Source organism: Mastigoproctus giganteus, chromosome 3 (assembly GCF_048544385.1).
Source record: "Mastigoproctus giganteus isolate SK-2022 chromosome 3, ASM4854438v1, whole genome shotgun sequence".
NCBI classification, from domain to species: Eukaryota; Metazoa; Arthropoda; class Arachnida; order Uropygi; family Thelyphonidae; genus Mastigoproctus; species Mastigoproctus giganteus.
The window spans coordinates 22,611,859-22,630,502 of record NC_143577.1 but is presented as its reverse complement, the minus strand read 5'-3'; the positions used below and the strand labels follow the sequence as shown (position 1 = coordinate 22,630,502).

General features: G+C 40.0%; 1 protein-coding gene across 1 annotated transcript in view; it reads right to left on the bottom strand.

Moving 5' to 3' along the window:
- The window catches only part of LOC150087800 (voltage-dependent calcium channel type A subunit alpha-1-like), a 1,442,149-nt gene that overhangs the window by 924,915 nt on the left and 498,590 nt on the right, over positions 1 to 18,644 (bottom strand). Inside the window, exon 20 of the mRNA XM_090369204.1 lies at positions 7,486 to 7,585. Within this exon, the coding sequence (XP_090225330.1) occupies positions 7,486 to 7,585 (100 nt within the window). The remainder of the gene's footprint in view (positions 1 to 7,485; positions 7,586 to 18,644) is intronic.

The following is an 18,644-nucleotide window of genomic DNA, read 5'->3' as shown; positions in this document are numbered from 1 at the left end:
AGAGTATTAGCATTAGCATTAGTAGAGGCATTTGATGCAAGAAAGCAAGCTTATGCAGCATCAGCCAAAAAAAAAAAAAAAAAAACCACTTCCACTTCACCCCTCTGTTCGTTCAAAATACCTGTTCAGCTGAGCCTTAAACTTATTTAGGCTATCAACCTCCACCACAAAGGATGGAAGTCTGTTCCACCAACCAACCACCCGCTGGCTAAAGGCAAATTTCCGCACGTCTATCCTACATCTGTCTTTCCTCAATTTGAATTTATGCCCTCTCAGGTGATTTTTCTGAGCTAGAGGAAGAATCCCATCAGCATTGAGCATGCTTAAACCATTCAAGGCTTTATACACCTCTATCAGATCACCTCGCTGGTGCCTAGTCTCCAGACACTGTAATTTGCAAAACTTAAGCCTTTCTTCGTAAGAGCACCCCTTTGTTCCATTCACTAATCTTGTTGCCCTTCTCTGTACTCGTTCCAGCAGCTCTACATCCTTCTTGAAATGAGGCCTCCAGACCTGTATACAGTACTCTAGGTGTGGCCTGACCATCGCCTTATACAATGGAATAATCACCTCCTTATCCCTGCTGGAAAAATTCCTGTATATCATTGACAATACTCCATGAGCTACTCTTGCAGCCCGTCTGCACTGCTCAGAGAACTTCATATCTGCCTGCACAACCACCCCCAAGTCCCTTTCATTCTCTACCACTGTCAGTGTTGTACCACAGAGTTGATACGTTGCTCTGGGGTTGCTGTTTCCCATGTGTAGTACTTTACATTTGTCAATGTTAAACTTCATTTGCCACCTCTCAGCCCATCTGCTCAACCTTTCCAGATCCTGTTGCAGCAGCATAGTGTCAGTAGTGTCCTTGACAACCCTGCCAACCTTTGTATCGTCTGCAAACTTGGACATTAAGCCCGATATACCATCATCAATATCATTTATAAATACAGAAAACAATAATGGACCCAACACTGAGCCCTGAGGGACTCCACTAATAACATCAGTCCACGATAAGCAGTGTCCATTGATTACCACTCTCTGTCTTCTCCCCCTCAACCACCCCTTTATCCATAGCAGCAATTTGCCTCCAATGTCACACTGCCCCAATTTGTGTAGCAGTCTTCCATGTGCAACAGTATCAAAAGCCTTTCTAAGATCCAAGTATATAATATCAAAGTTATTCCCTGCATCCAGTTCTTTTGTAACTGCATCATAGTATCCAATCAAGTTGGTCAGGCAAGACTTCCCCTTAACAAAACCATGCTGTGTCTGAGCTATAACTGAAGTCTTGTCTGGGGCTCACATCTGGTGAGTATGGGCTTGGCACACCCAGGGTCCTGAGCTGGATATCATCATTCTTCTCTTTCTTGGTGATTCCCTTCTAATTTTGACACACACACACACACACACACACACACACACACACACACACACTCTCTCTCTCTCTCTCTCTCTCTCTCTCTCTCTCTCTCTCTCTCTCTCTCTCTCTCTCTCTCTCTCAGGGTTACTCGGGAACTTTTTTTTTTTTTTTTTCCTGGTGCAGCATAAGCCTCAGGCTTCCTTGCATCATATGGATATTAATAATAATAATAATAATAATAATAAATGATCCTGCAGTGCTTCTTTAACCAGTGCCTCCATTAATTTTCCTGGAACAGAAGTTAAGCTCACAGGTCTATAATTATTTGTGTCAGCCTTTAATCCTCCTTTGTGAATTGGGGTCACATTTGCACATTTCCAGTCTATGGGTACCTCCCCTGAGTCCAAGGAAGCTCTCATAATTATGGCTAAGGGTTTGCTTACTTCCTTTGCTGCCTCCTTTAATATAACTGGATAGATCCCATCCACCCCGGGTGCCTTTCTTGTGTTTATCTTCAACAGTTTCTCCTCCACTTTACTCCCAGTTATTTCAAGATTCTGTAGCTTACTGCTAGAGTTGAATACACCTCTGGCATTCCCCTCGCTGAATAACTCCTCATGTGTGAATATCGATGCAAAATATTCATTTAGTTTGTTAGCTACCTGAGCAGGATCATCAACACTTGACACATCAATATCAAGTGGACCAATCTGATTCATCCCCTTCCTTCTAGAGTTTACATAAGTAAAGAACTCTTTGCTGTTTTTCTTTGCATCTCTTGCCAAGGATTTCTCGTAATCTGCCTTCGCCTGCCTAACCTCCTTTGTAACTTGGTTGCATATCAACTTGTATCTATCATAGGCTTCTGTGTCATGTGTTAATTTGTATGTATCCCATGCATTTTTCTTCTCTGCCATATGCCTCATTAGTTCATCTGTCATCCATTTTGGCCTAAACCTTGAACAATATTTCTTAGTTGGTATGTAAAGCCTAGTAGCTTCCAAGATAAGTTCTTTGAATGCTTCCCATTTTGAATTTGCTGTTGGTAACATCATCAGTTGGTCCCACTGTATAGAATTTAAATACTGTCTCAGTCCATCGTAGTCGCCTTTACGGAAGCAATAACCCTTCCCTTTACCCCTAATGGTAGTTACCTCTTTGAGTAAATCCCACTTCAGCACACTGTGATCACTGCCACCTAGTGGTTCATTTATCTGCAGATTCTTAATGCATGTAGAATCACTGCTGATAATCAAATCAAGAGTATTACTCCCTCTAGTTGACTCCCGAACATGCTGATGTAGAAAACAATCATCCAATAAATCCACAAAAGCCCTGCTAGTGTGTGAGTAACCAGCCCCCAAAATCCAGTCAATATCTGGGAAATTAAAATCTCCCATTATAAGACACTCTGATTTACTGGCCCACTCTATTTCCCTGTACAGTTCCTTATTATATTCATCAGAGTCATTAGGCCTATAGCACACTCCTACTCTCAATTTTGATCTCCCAATGTTTATGTCACACCAAACTGACTCCACACTGCACTGTCCAGCGATGTCGACTGGCTTCACTTCCTTGGTTTTTATGTGTTTCTTAACTAATAGCATAACACCTCCCCTCTTCCTATCCTGTCTATCCTTTCTGTAGACGTCGTACTCCCCAAATTGCAGTTCCGCATCCCTTATATCTGTGTGACACCACGTCTCTGATATCCCAACAATATCTGCCTTCGATGTTTTGAGCAATACCTCAAATTCATCAAATTTATTTACTAAACTCCTAGCATTGGTGTACACGCAAGTATACCTGCACCTGTTTCTATTCTTAGCTACCCTAACACAACCCATGTGTTTACTTGTACCGCAATGGCTCCCAGCAGTCTCTGAAATACCATGCATCTTGTTTTTCAGGCTTCTGCTCATTCTAATAGAAGCAGTGCAAGAATCTCTTTCACCTCTGCCAGTGGCTACTGTCAATCTATTGGTCTTTGTCTCCCCCCAAGCTAGCAGTTTTCCGACCCACCTAACACTGCCTCGATAGCATCAGCAAATATTCTTGCACCCTTTCTATTTAAGTGTATCCCATCCCTGTAGAAGCAATCTCTCCAGTTAACAAGTACAGTCCCAGCCAGATTTCCCATTATGTGGTCCCAGCCAGATTTCCCAGCAATCTCACAATCTATTTACAATGTGGTACCACTAACAATATTGATGTACAATTATCTCAGATTCCTTAGTAGGGGGTCAATTCTCTCCGGTTAACAGGAGAGACTGCTTCTACAGAGATTGGATACACTTAAATAGAAAGGGTGCAAGAATAATTGCTGATGCTATCGAGGCAGTGTTAGGTGGGTTGGAAAACTGCTAGCTTGGTGGGGATACAAGGACTAATAGATTACCAATAGCCACTGGCAGAGGTGAAAGTGATTCTTGCATTGCTTCTATTGGAATGAGCAGAAGCCTGAAAAACAAGATGCATGGTATTTCAGAGACTGCTGGGAGCCATTGCGGTACAAGTAAACACATGGGTTGTGTTAGGGTAGCTAAGAATAGAAACAGGTGCAGGTATACTTGCGTGTACACCAATGCTAGGAGTTTAGTAAATAAATTTGATGAATTTGAGGTATTGCTCAAAACATCGAAGGCAGATATTGTTGGGATATCAGAGACGTGGTGTCACACAGATATAAGGGATGCGGAACTGCAATTTGGGGAGTACGACGTCTACAGAAAGGATAGACAGGATAGGAAGAGGGGAGGTGTTATGCTATTAGTTAAGAAACACATAAAAACCAAGGAAGTGAAGCCAGTCGACATCGCTGGACAGTGCAGTGTGGAGTCAGTTTGGTGTGACATAAACATTGGGAGATCAAAATTGAGAATAGGAGTGTGCTATAGGCCTAAGGACTCTGATGAGTATAATAAGAAACTGTACAGGGAAATAGAGTGGGCCAGTTTTTTTTTTTTTTTTTGATTTGGTAGTTGTTGGCGCATCGGCTTCTGTGGCCATATTGCACCTCCCAAGGTTTTTGCAGTACTTTGATCCAAGCCCGAGGCGGGAATCGAACCCGCGACCTTTGGGTGGCCGGGCAGGTACTTTACCCACTCGGCTAGCCCGGTCGGCGAGTGGGCCAGTAAATCAGAGAGTCTTATAATGGGGGATTTTAATTTCCCAGATATTGACTGGAATTTGTGGGTTGGTCACTCACACACTAGCAAGGCTTTTGTGGATTTATTGGATGATTGTTTTCTACATCAGCATGTTCGGGAGGCAACTAGAGGGAGTAATACTCTTGATCTGATTATCACTAGTGATTCTTCATGCATTAAGAATCTGCAGATAAAGGAACCACTAGGTGGCAGTGAGTGATCACAGTGAGCTGAAGTGGGATTTACTCAAAGAGGTAACTACCATCAGGAGTAAAGGGAAGGGTTTTTGCTTTTGTAAAGGCAACTACGATGGTCTGAGACAGTATTTAAATTCTATACAGTGAGACCAACTGATGATATTACCAACAGTTAATTCAAAATAGGAAGCATTCAAAGTATTTATCTTGGAAGCTACTAGGCTTTACATACCAACTAAGAAATATTCTTTAAGGTTTAGTATTGAATGGATGTAAGATGAACTAATGAATCATATGGCAGAGAAGAAAAATGCATGGGATACATACAAATTAATGGGTGACATGGAAGCCTATGATAGATATAAGCTGGTCTGTAACCAAATCACAAAGAAGATTAGGCAGGCAAAGGCAGATTATGAGAAATCCTTGGCAAAGGATGCAAATAAAAACAGAAAAGGATATTGATGGTTCAACTGTTGATGATCCTGCTCAGGTGGCTAACAAACTAAACGAGTATTTTGCATCTACATTCACACATGAGCAGTTATTCAGGAAGGGGAATGCCAGAGGTGAAGTAAACTCTGGCAGTGAGCTAGATGATTTTGTAATAACTGAGAGGAAAGTGGAGGAGAAATTGTTGAGGATAAACAAAAAAAAGGCACCCGGGGTGGATTGGATCTATCCATTTATATTAAAGGAGGCCACAAAGGAAGTAAGCAAACCCTTAGCCATAATTATGAGAGCTTCTTTGGCCTCAGGGGAGGTACCCATAGACTGGAGTTGTGCAAATATGACCCCCAATTCACAAAGGAGGATCAAAATGCTGACACAAGTAATTATAAACCTGTGAGTTTAACTTCTGTTCCAGGAAAATTAATGGAGACACTGGTTAAAGAAGCACTACAGGATCATCTAGACAAGGCTTCAGTTATAGCTAGGACACAGCATGGTTTTGTTAAGGGAAAGACTTGCCTGACCAATTTGATTGGATACTATGCTGCAGTCACAAAATAACTGGATGCAGGGAATAACTTTGATATTATATATTTGGATCTTAGAAAGGCTTTTGATACTGTTGCACATGGAAGACTGCTGCACAAATTGGAGCAGTGTGGCATTGGAGACAAATTGCTGCTATGGATAAAGGGATGGTTGAGAGGGAGAAGACAGAGAGTGGTAATCAATGGACGCTGCTCATCGTGGACTAATGTTATTAGTGGAGTTCCTCAGGGTTCAGTGTTGGGTCCATTGTTGTTTTCTGTATTTATAAATGATACTGATGATGGTATATCAAGGTTAATGTCCAAGTTTGCAGACGACACAAAGGTTGGCAGGGTTGTTAAGGACACTACTGACAGTATGCTGCTGCAACAGGATCTGGAAAGGTTGAGCAGATGAGTCGAGAGGTGGCAAATGAAGTTTAACATTGACAAATGTAAAGTAATACATATGGGAATCAGTAACCCCTGAGTAACGTATCAAGTCTGTGGTACTACACTGACAGTGGTAGAGAATGAAAAGGACCTGGGAGTAATTGTGCAGGCAGATATGAATTTTTCTGATCAGTGGAGACAGGCTGCAAGAGTAGCTCATGGGGTCTTGTCAATGATATACAAGAATTTTTCTAGCAGGGATAAGGAGGTGATTATTCCCTTGTATAAGGCAATGGTCAGACCACACCTTGAGTATTGTATACAGATCTGGAGGCCTCATATCAAGAAGGATGTAGAGCTGCTGGAACGAGTACAGAGAAAGGCAACAAGATTTGTGAATGGAACAAAGGATTGTTCTTACGAAGAAAGGCTTAAGTTTTGCAAATTACAGTGTATGGAGACTAGGCACCGGCGAGGTGATCTGATAGAGGTGTATAAAGCCTTGAATGGTTTGAGCATGCTCAATGCTGATGGGATTCTTCCTCTCGCTCAGAATAATCACCTGAGAGGGCATAAATTCAAATTGAGGAAAGACAGATGTAGGATAGATGTGAGGAAATTTGCCTTTAGCCAGCAGGCAGTTGGTTGGTGGAACAGACTTCCATCCCTTGTTGTGGAAGTTGATAGCCTAAATAAATTTAAGGCTCAGCTGGACAGGTATTTCGAACGAACACAGGGTTAAATGGAAGTGTTTTTTTTTTTTTTTTTTTTGGCTGATGCTGCATAAGCTTGCTTTCTTGTATCAAATTCCTCTACTAATGCTAATGCTAATAGTAATTTGTTCTGAATGTAATGTCTATATCCAAATGCAATACCATGAAGGTATCTGATACTATAAAGTTCCAACATATGGTTGTGATGATCCCTAAGGATCAAATTGACACTTGTAGGTCCACTACAAAGATTCAAAATGAGGAGAAGTCTAAACCAGGAAATATGATCACAACGAAGAAGTCAACTTTTCCATAAACCCAAACAGTCCCAACAGTACAGAAGTATCAGTCTCCACGTACAGTCCCTGGAACCACAATAACACCACAGCATCACAGGTCATCCATCGAAGAAGTAACCACAATGCAATCGAACAGGCTCATTGTGGTGTTCAAATTTCAGTCACTGTTGAATCAGTGTCACAGATTCAACAGCTGTTGATGAAATACATTCCACAACAGCCACTTTTTATAGAATCATTCATAATTCGATTTTAAAATAATCACAGAAAAAAAAATAAATACACACAATCGGGATCATAATCACAATTATGATTGTGACATGTAAAATAGTGTAGGTGTTTCTATGTACTTTTAAAGTTAACTTGTAATTATGTATATAAAACTTACCTTTAATTTTGGCACCCTTTTAATTGTTTTGAGTGGCCTGAGAACTCTGAGAACTCGCAAGGACTTGATGGTGCTAAGGTTTTGACCTGTACTACTGTCACTGTATGAAATAATGTTATATTAGAACAGTTAGTATTTAGTTCACTTAAAAAACAAACATGAAATATTCAATATATAATGTCTAAATATTCTGAAAGGTTGTGATATATATACAGAATAGGATCAAGAAGCTCCAGGAGTGAATTTGTTAAAATATCCGAACACAACAAAGAAAATCGTTTTACAAGTATTTTATTTTGTAACCAAGATGCAGTTAGAGCAGTCAGATATGGCATGTAACTGTATTTACTCTAAAAATCAGAAAAATTGCTAGAGTTTTGTGTCGTCTCTTATGACGTGTGTGATAAAGGAACTTGCAGATTAGAAAAGCATTGTTGTCCAACACAAATGCAAAGAGTATACATTTTACTCTGAGTAGAGTGTAGCAGCATGTACATTTCTAGAGGATAAGCTCAAGTAAAGAGAAAAAGGTGGGTAAACTGTGTACGACCCTTTTGCGATATAGCAGAATAGCTTCCTCCTGTCTGAATAGGTGGAAGCTTCAGACCTACAATTGTGGCTCAAGTTTAAATTGCAAGAGCTGACACATTTTGACTTTTGAAAAGCTGCAGATATGGTAAAAGTAAGTTGGAACGAAGCAGAAGAAAAATCCAGGCTTTGGACTTGAAATTAAATTTCAGTTATGGCATGCACATTTTATATTAATAAAATGTGTCATGTCATAACTGAAAGTCATACAATTGTTTATCAGCATGGTATGCTTTTAAACATTCACTTACCATTGATTTTTGCCTCTGAATTTCTGTTTGGATTATCTGTTAGACATCAATTGATTACTATGAGAGCTTCTTTGGACTCAGGGGAGGTACCCATAGACTGGAGATGTGCAAATGTGATCCCAATTCACAAAGGAGGATCAAAGGCTGACACAAGTAATTATCGACCTGTGAGTTTAACGTCTGTTCCAGGAAAATAAATGGAGGCACTGGTTAAAGAAGCACTGCAGAATCATCTAGACAAGACTTCAGTTATAGCTCGGACACAGCATGGTTTTGTTAAGGGAAAGTCTTGCCTGACCAATTTGATTGGATGCTATGATGCAGTTACAAAAGAACGGGATGCAGGGAATAACTTTGATATTATATATTTGGACCTTAGAAAGGCTTTTGATACTGTTGCACACGGCAGACTGCTGCACAAATTGGAGCAGTGTGGCATTGGAGGCAAATTGCTGCTATGGATAAAGGGATGGTTGAGGGGGAGAAGACAGAGAGTGGTAATCAACGGACACTGCTCATCGTGGACTAATGAGATTAGTGGAGTCCCTCAGGGTACAGTGTTGGGTCCATTGTTGTTTTCTGAATTTTAAATGATATTGATGATGGTATATCAAGCTTAATATCCAAGTTTGCAGATGATACAATGGTTGGCAGGGTTGTTAAGGACACTACTGACAGTATGCTGCTGCAACAGGATCTGGAAAGGTTGAGCAGATGGGCTGAGAGGTGGCAAATGAAGTTTAACATTGAAAAATGTAAAGTACTACATATGGGAAGCAGCAATCCCAGAGTGACGTATCAACTCTGTGGTACTACACTGACAGTGGTAGAGAACGAAAAGGACCTGGAGATAATTGTGCAGGCAGATATGAAGTTTTCTGAGCAGTGCAGATGGTCTGCAAGAGTAGCTCATAGTGTCTTGTCAATGATATACAGGAATTTTTCTAGCAGGGATAGGGAGGCGATTATCCCCTTATATAAGGCAATGTTCAGGCCACACCTTGAGTACTGTATACAGGTCTGGAGGCCTCATTTTAAGAAGGATGTAGGTTGGAACGAGTACAAAGAAGGGCAATAAGATTAGTGAATGGAACAAAGGGTTGTTCTTACGAAGAAAGTCTTAAGTTTTGCAAATTACAGTGTCTGGAGACTAGGCACCGGCGAGGTGATCTGATAGAGGTGTATAAAGCCTTGAATGGTTTGAGCATGCTCAATGCTGATGGGATTCTTCCTCTTGCTCAGAATAATCACCTGAGAGGACATAAATTCAAATTGAGGAAAGACAGATGTAGGATAGATGTGTGCGGAAATTTGCCTTTAGCCAGTGGGTAGTTGGTTGGTGGAACAGACTTCCATCCCTTGTTGGGGAAGTTGATAGCCTAAATAAATTTAAGGCTCAGCTGGAAAAGTATTTCAAACGAACGGAGGGGTGAAATGGAAGTGGGTTTTTTTTTTTTCTTTTTAGCTGATGCTGCATAAGCTTGCTTTCTTGCATCATATGCCTCTACTAATGCTAATGCTAGTTTCAGGGAGATATTGTTGCAGATTTTACCCTCTACAGAAATGTTAAGTTCTTTTTCTCATCACTTCTAACCTCTTCTTTAAACAGACTTGTCAGAGGTGCCACTTTTATACCAGTTCTAGTTAATCATTTACCTAAAAACAGACAATGTGTATACAAGGCAAGAATATCATCAAAAAAGATATTCTTGCAGAAGAAATAAGCTTGCCAGAGGTGCCATTGTTCTACCAGTCAAGTTAATCATTTACCCAAAGACAGACAATGTGTAAACATGATTCAAAATCTTTTTTACTTTAGTGGCACAAATTAATTAAAACTGTTTCACTCTCTTGTCTTTCAGCATTTCTTTCTAGATAGCAGAAAATCTTCACCCACTTTCAGAGGAAGGCATGCATCCCTCTTTCCAGCATAGAAAATTAATTAAGTGACAGGAACAGCCTATTACCAAGTGCTCAATCTCCTTGTTACTACAGTTTTCTAATCTCACATGCTTTCAGGTTGTAAAGAAGAATATGTTTTGGCATTAAAAGAATGCAAAATGGGACGATATATGTAATTTCCAGTTCTCTTTTCCTTGGTTGGATTACAGTTTTAACTATTCCAATCCCAATGTTTGCTTAGATCGCATCAGTGAAATTATTCTTGTAGAAATGAAATCCTTTATTCTGCACAGAATAAAGCACCCTAAACTCTTTCCTTCAGCTATATCTTGATTTTCAAAAAAAATGTACTAAGGCTGTTCAAGATAAGGAGCTATCATATTGCAATTGATACCTTCCCAATCTCCAGAATCATTTTCTACCTAAACTAAAGAAAATAAGTGTAAAAACAGTTATTAATCAATTCAGACTCAATTTTGAGCAGACAAAGAATAGAGTAGTAGTAGTATTTGAGGTTTTTTGGCACAAGGGCCTCTTGGGCCATATTGTGCCTGTTCATGTTTTAGTTATTAATAATTTCGTGTTATTATGATTAGATATAATAATATAAATTTATGCATTTTAAATACTGAAACAGTTGCTCTAAATTTACTTTATTACTGAGAATATGTGATAAGGTTAAAAGTTCCTAAGTTGGATAGGGAGTTAAAGCTGGATTTTCGGACAGATGAAAGTTCAGGACATTCAATGAGAATATGTTTTATTGTTAGGTGCAACTGGCAAAAGAAACACTGAGGAGAATTCTCTCCCAGAAGCAAATACAAATGAGTTGGATGCGAATGACCAATGTGGAGCCTTGCCAGAATCACTTCTTGTCATCTGCTTCTCCTGAAACTAGATGACCACTGTTGTGGCTCTTTTTTAATCTGCAACAGTTTATTATTGATTTGAGTTTTCCAGAGATCAGACCATTGTTTTCTACATGTTTTTTTTATAATGGATTTGTAGTTAGTGTAAGTGTAAAAGTGTAAAGTGTAAAGTGTATTGATGTCTAACGGCACCAGGGGTTTCTCCCATCTCCGCGTTGCTTTCATTGTAGGTGTACCAGTTCACTGGGAAGGCCAGAGATTTAAAAGTGTGTGGATTTTGTATATGTGTGTGGTGTTGTGTATCGTTGTTCATCTGGCCGTTTAGCTGCTGGACCCCTACTGAAGCCCAACGTTGTCCACACTTGGCCTCGTGGAGGCAGACCAGGTACACAGAATGAAATTTTACTCTGGCAGGCCCTGCCACCTAGTTTCCTGAGATTTCAGTGGCTAGGGCCAAAAAAAAAAAAAAAAAAAAAAAAAAACTCGGTAGGGGTGAGCGCTGGAATTAGAAAAGCCAATTGAGGTGTATGCGATTTAATTTGGACGAAGTTAAGTTTTTGCAGTTTGTGTGGGGTTATACGCTGGCGTATTAGGCAGAGTAGGGGGGGAAGACTGAAGGCTGGGGGGAAAAGACAGAAGTATGGGGACGATAGAGAAGACGACCCCAGGATTTTCAGTGAGGCAGGCCCAAGCCCCACCAGGAGAAGAATCAGGGTTGGCAGAGGTGGGAGGAGACAAGACTGTCTCCTCCTCCCCACCAGGGGAAAGGAGTAAAGGTACCAGGCAAGGGAGCCCGGTACTGATCGCCATCAGGCATTGACAGTTGTGAGCACGTGCGGGTCCAAGCGATCTGAACCGGATCTTCTTTGGTGTTCTTTTTCAATGTGGGAGTCAGATCCAAGTCGCAGGGTCATACATGAATCAAGTCCTGTGTCAGGTTGTCTCTGGTTCAGACGTAGGTCTTCCTGGCTGTCAGTTCCCTCGTGAACAAGGCTAAATGATGGTCATGTTCGTGGGTTATTTGGTACAGTTTTCTTGTGTATTCCGGTTTTCTCTAGTCCTGGTTTTGGGATTCATCATCAGCTTCTGGGTGCTGTGCATGGTGGTTTGCTATAAGTGCTCGCCTTCTAGCAAAGATTTTCTGTGCAAAAATGGTAAGGGCTTTGTATTCTTGTTCCGAGTCGAGAAGATGCTGTTCCATGTTCTGCGGGAAGTAGGTGATAGCAGTGGTGAGCCTGCATCGCAGGTCCTCATACTGGTCGCAGTCATACATGATGTAGTTAGTGTAGGGCACTTTCAGTTGAGTCTGGATTTTCCACTCAACTGAAAGTGTAGTGTAGGGCACTTTCAGTTGAGTGGAAAATCCAGAGTCGGGATGTTTAGCAGTGGCATCCGCATGTTTGTTACCTGGGATGCCAACATGGCCAAGAATCCAGCAGAAGGTAAATTTCTGGTTGTCTGTTTGATAGTAAAATAATTTAGAATGGGGTGAGAGGGAGAAAAGGTAGATAGAATGGCAGTGATTGTGCTTAAGGAGTCTGTATATATAAGATGTTGCTCAATATGCAAGTTGTTTATGTTATCTAGAGCCAGTTTCATTGTAAAAAAAGAAAGAGATACAGCTACTGAGAAGGTGGAAGAAACTGCTGCAGCACCTACAGCCACATCTGTTTTCGAGCCATCAGTATAAATATGTACTTTCTCTGAGCTGGCCAAGGAATGCGATTTGTGCAGCTGTTGAAAGGTGATATTTTCCAGGGAGGATTTTCCCCATCTTAAAAAGAAATTGTCATCGACAAGTGAGTAATCAGTCCAGGGAGGTTCTGGGGTAGCAAGGTCTTGGAATATGTTCGGAAAGTTAATATCCTAATTGAGTATGAGTTCTTGCAATCGAAATCCTGTGGGGTGGTTTTCATTGGGTTTACTGTGATATAGCATGGTGAACTGAAGGTCAAACAAGTACTGCCAGCTGGGGTGGAATGGATTACATTTAATCTCTGCTGCATAGTTACCCAATAAAGTTTTTCTCCTGAGATGAAGAGGAGGTTCATTTGCCTCAGGCTGTGAACTGGGGATGCTCTGAAGGCTCCCACAGCTATCCTAAGGGCACTACACTAGATGGTGTCCAGACGTAATAGGGAAGTTTTCCTTGTGGAGTCATAGACAGGTGATCCATAATTCAAGCGTGATCTTATTAAAGCTCTATAGAGATGTAGGAGAGAGCTTCTATCAGCACCCCAGGACAAAGTGGAGACAGCTCTTAGGATGTTCAGTTTTTTAAGACAAGCTATATGAGAAGCAAAATTAAGTTTATTGTCTAAGTATAACCCCTGATGGAACTTGTTGGTAACAGGAATCAGGCATTTTTTAAAAATATATTTCTGGGTCTGAATGTAGTTTGTGTTTTTTACAAAAAGAATTGCAGTGGATTTCTTTTCTGCTAGAGAGAAACCATTCTATAATGCCCATGATTCTATTTTAGCTATGGAAATTTAAAGCTGCCTTTCAATGGTGTTCATAGTTTGGGATTTACAAGAGATAATGAGATCATCGGCAAACATCTACGATTCTATTGTATTTGGTATTTCCCATGTCATGTTTGTAATTCTTATTGAAAATAATGTTGCACTGAGAATGGAATCGTGCAGTACACCCTCCTCTTGTTCAAATGATTTGGATAAATTGTTCATGTATCTAACCTGAAACATTCTATGGCATTGGGGTAACTGCCCTCTCAAGCTGAAAGAATGAAGATCTTGAAGAACACTGTATCACCAGGTGTTATCAAATGCTTTCTCAATATTGAGATTGATCATAACTAGATGTTGTCCCCTTACAAAGGCATTACAGATGTTTGCTTCTGCTTTTATCATCACATCTAGTGTGGACCGATTCTTCCGAAATCCACACTGGTTACTGTTTAGCAAATTGTTTGTTTCCAGGAACCACGTTAGCTGCCTGTGAACCATTTTATCCAGGACTTTGCCTAAACAGCTAGTCAGTGAAATTGGATGGTAGTTATGAGGAAAGGAGCAATCCTTTCCTGGCTTTGGGAAGGCTAGGTATTTTTGGTAGGTATTTTTTAAGACTATTCTGTAGTAATATTTTAACAATGTTCTTTTGGCTCTGTTGTCAAGTTATTTTAACATTATATAGCAGATTCCATCAGGACCAACAGCACTACTGGATGTTTTATTGAGTGCCCATAAAAGTTCTGTTAATGTGAATGGCTGGTTGTTTTTTTTTTTTTTTTTTGATTTGGTAGTTGTTGGCGCATCGGCTTCTGTGGCCATATTGCACCTCCCAAGGTTTTTGCAGTACTTTGATCCAAGCCCGAGGCGGGAATCGAACCCGCGACCTTTGGGTTGCCGGGCAGGTACTTTACCCACTCGGCTAGCCCGGTCGGCAATGGCTGGTTGTATGGATGTGAAACTATCATAGAAAAATTGATCTTTTGCTGTTCTGCAGATTCTTTAATTCGTTAAAAGGTTGGGTTGTAGGTGAATATTGCTGATCTACTGGCAAATGATTCTGCTAAAGCATTTGCTATTTATACTGGTGTTGACAACTCCTTCGCATCCAAATTTAATATTGTAGCTAGGGGACTGAACATATTTGCCATTAAGCATTTGTATTTTCCTCCAGATGATTCTGCTGTCCATGTCCTTATTTATACTTGAGGAAAAGCTAATCCAAGCATTTTTTTTGCTTTTCGTCTTATTTGGCAGAATTTGGCTTTTATCCTTTTAAAGGTGATTAGGTTACTAGTTATGGGGAATTTGTGAAACAAGTTCCAAGCTTTGTTTTTTTCCTGTTTAGCATGTGTACAATCCTGATTCCACCAGGAATTACTGTTTCCCCTGCAAAGATTTTGCTATTGCAGAATTGCAATAGCAAAATCTTTGCTTGCAACATTCCATTAGTCATGTGTTCTGTGACATTATCTATGGGCTCGGAATGGACTATTTCTTCATTAAATTGGATATGTGAGGCATATCCAATTTAATGAATTTAATGGTTCGGGTTGAGGAGGGACAATTGTGTAATAGATGTGCGGAGGTTTGCCTTTGGCCGGCGGGTGGTTGGTTGCTGGAGTGGGCTTCTGTCTGTCATTGTGGGGGTTGATGGCTTGAATGGGTTCAGGGAGGAACTGGATGGGCATTTGGAGGGAATGGTTGTGTGGATTTATTTTTTCTTTTTTTTCTGATGAATGCTTGCTTTCTTGCATCATGTGCCTGTATTACTATTACTAGCAGAGGATCGTCAGCGGAGCACATGTGGTTTACAGACAATATGGCCTTAGTCCCTTATGCTCCTAATGGCTTGATCATAAAGAATAGCAAAATAAGCATAATTCTGTGCATGATAGCCAAAGTAGCTTATGTGCCATGAAACCCCCACAATGCACAATTCTGTATTTCAGGGGAAAGAAATAATAATAACTATTATTAAGTAAAGGAAACTATGAGTTTTTAATTAATAATTAAATAAAGGAAATGAAAGCTCTTATTATAATTCGAGATTAACATTAATTATATTAAATTCTAATTAATATAATAATTACATATTAATTAACTAGATTAATTTTAATAATAATTGAAATTAATGTCAGTTCTTATAATTAATATTAATTATAAAATTAAAATATGCAAATAAATTGATTCTCAAAATAAAAGAAAGCAAAATTAAATGATATTAATAGCATTACCTATCCACAAATTCCTATTAAAAATATGATCCTAACCTGCTTTTATTATTATTATTATTATTAGCTATATGGTGCAAGGAAGCCTGACGCTTTTGCTGCACCAGCAAAAAAAAAAAAAAAAAAGAAAGAAATTCCCGATTTATCCAGAGAGAGAGAGAGAGAGAGAGAGATTCAAAAGTAGAAGGGAATGATCAAGAAAGAGAAGAATGATGATATCCAGCTTAGAACTCTGGGTGTGCCAAGTCCACTCACCAGATATGAGCCCCTGTTATATATGTTTTTCCTCCCTTCTTTTCCGCCTACAGAATTTACACAATTATAGTTACTGTTGAACTGTTGTGATGGTGTTATGTTCACAGATAAATAGGAATTAGCCTATGGCTTCCATGCTTGCTCTATTTCTTTGTGCAATGGAATGCATCTTAGTTTACTGGTTGTTATGTTGTTGTTATTTGGTTTTTAGGAGCATTAGCAACTAAGGCCATATTGCTCCGGGATATGCGGTGGTCATTCCCTGACCTTTCCGCATCCTCCGTATTTGGTGGTGACGGGCTCGAACCCTGGTCTAATCAAGAAGCGTGTGCTACGCACTGCTGCTCCTTCCCACCTGGCTACGGAGGCAGTTTACTGGTGAGTATGGGCTTAGCACACCCAGGATCCTGTGCTGGATATCATCATTCTTCTCTTTCTTGGTGATTCCCATCTACTTCTGACACTCTCTCTCTCTCTCTCTCAGGGTAACTCGGAAATTTTTTCTTGGCTGGTGCAGCATAAGCCTCAGGCTTCTTTGCACTATGTGGCTAGTAATAATAATAATAATAATATTCGTTCCAATGTGCCCAATGAAATTTCCAAGTGGAGTGATGCAATGAAGGGGGGGTTTACCTGTGTTTGCAGCTTGCAGAGGATCGGTAGATGATCACGACTCATTGGATTTTCAAGAACAAACCACTCCATATTGGTATATATAGAGGGAGAACAGATTGATTAATCTATTGCACTCATGGGTCTTGTAGAAAACGAATATAGGTAGGCTCACCAGTGTTCAAAAGAATAAGTTGACAAACATCAAGAAGTGATTCTATTAGTTTACCTCTCTTGTCAATTTTTGGAGATCCCCACAGAGAATGATATGCATTGAAATCTCCAAGAGTAGAACAGATGTGGTAGTTGGTCTATTAGATTTTCTAGGTCATCTGAAGATAATGAGAAATTAGGATGGATATATATAGATGCTATTGTAGGGGTGATCCCAATTACAGTGCACGCTGCCACTACTTCTAAAGGAGTTTGAAGAGCAAGGTGTTTCAATGGAATGTTGTTTCTAATAAGAACTACCACCACTCCACGAGCTGGTGGGTCACACCTGTCTTGTCTGAAAATAGTTCAATTTTTTATGGTAGGACACACTTGTGAATTTAAATAAGTTTCCTGAATGGATATGCCTGCTGATTCATAGCATTCGATGAGATCATATAAATCAGATTTTGCATTGCGAAAGCCTCTACAATTCCATTGAAATATTCTTTCCGTTAAGCGGTTTTGTTGGTTGTTTTTGTTTCTGACTGCTTTTTAGTTGTAGCTTGTTTGTATCTATCTATTTTTGCTTTTTCTTTTTTAAGAAAGAAAGGACATGTCGTGTCCATTTCATTGGATGCAAGAAGTTCCAAAATTCCATCATTGGCTTCAGTGTGTTGATCAATATCCATTCCGATTGAAATCGGAGGTTGCAGTTTTATGGTTTCTGTCACTTTTGATTTTGCTGTTCGAGGAACATTGGCTGGAATGGTAATTGGGATATTACTAGCTCGTTTGGTTTTTTGGTGCAGAAGACACTGTTTGGAAGGAGAAAGTATGAAACGTGCCCAATTAGCGATGGATATATTTGGAGGAACTGAAATATCTGTTTGAATAGCTATGGAATGAAATTGTTGAGCAGCTATGGCATATGTACGTTTTGGCTCCATTTTTATTTTTCTTTTCACCTCTGAATATGTAACTTTGTTCTCACTTTATATGTTTTGATTTTTTTCCTTGCTTCCATAGATTGCATGTATTAGAGAAAGCCAGGTGATTACCCTTACAGTTTGGGCAATGAGAAGTGGTAGCAGTGCATTCAAATTGATTGTATTCCTTTGATCCACAATTAGGACATATTGCCTCACCTTAATATGCAATTTGGGAATGTCCGTATTTTTGGCACTTATACTGCCTGATGGGATTTGAGATATAAGGATGGACACACAATGGAGATATCCTGCTTTGACAAATGTTGGTAGGATGGGTCAGCTAAAAGTGAGGATTATGCTCCTAGTTAGAACAAGAATACCATCTTCCCGAGTCATGATCCTCCTTGCTTGGGTGACTCTTTGTTCACCTAGCTCTTTCATGATTTCCTCCTCTGACATTGTTAATAAATCCCATTTGGAAATTACTCCCTTTGAGGCGTTTAGGGTGGCATAAGGAATAACTTTTATTGGTTGTCTGCCAAAAGTGGTCAGCTTTAACAACTTTGCAGAATTCTGGCATCTCATGGTCTCTACCAGAAGATCCCCAGATTGGAGTCACCTTACTGCTTTTGGTGAACCTGCGGCAGACTCGATGCATTTCTGCAAAAGTAATGGGGATAGTTGACTCAGGGGCTTGTCTAAGAGAGAGAGTGAAATATGAGGAATGTTGGTATCTCCGCTTGACGGTTTGTTTTCAACCTCTTGGGTTGAGAGAAGTCATTTTCTTTGTCTTTGGTAAGTAGTCTTGAGCTCGAAGGCTCTAAAGGTGGAAACATACTGTTATCCATCTTTGCCCCTTTCAGCCCTGGAAGAGCGAATTACTTCTCCCAGG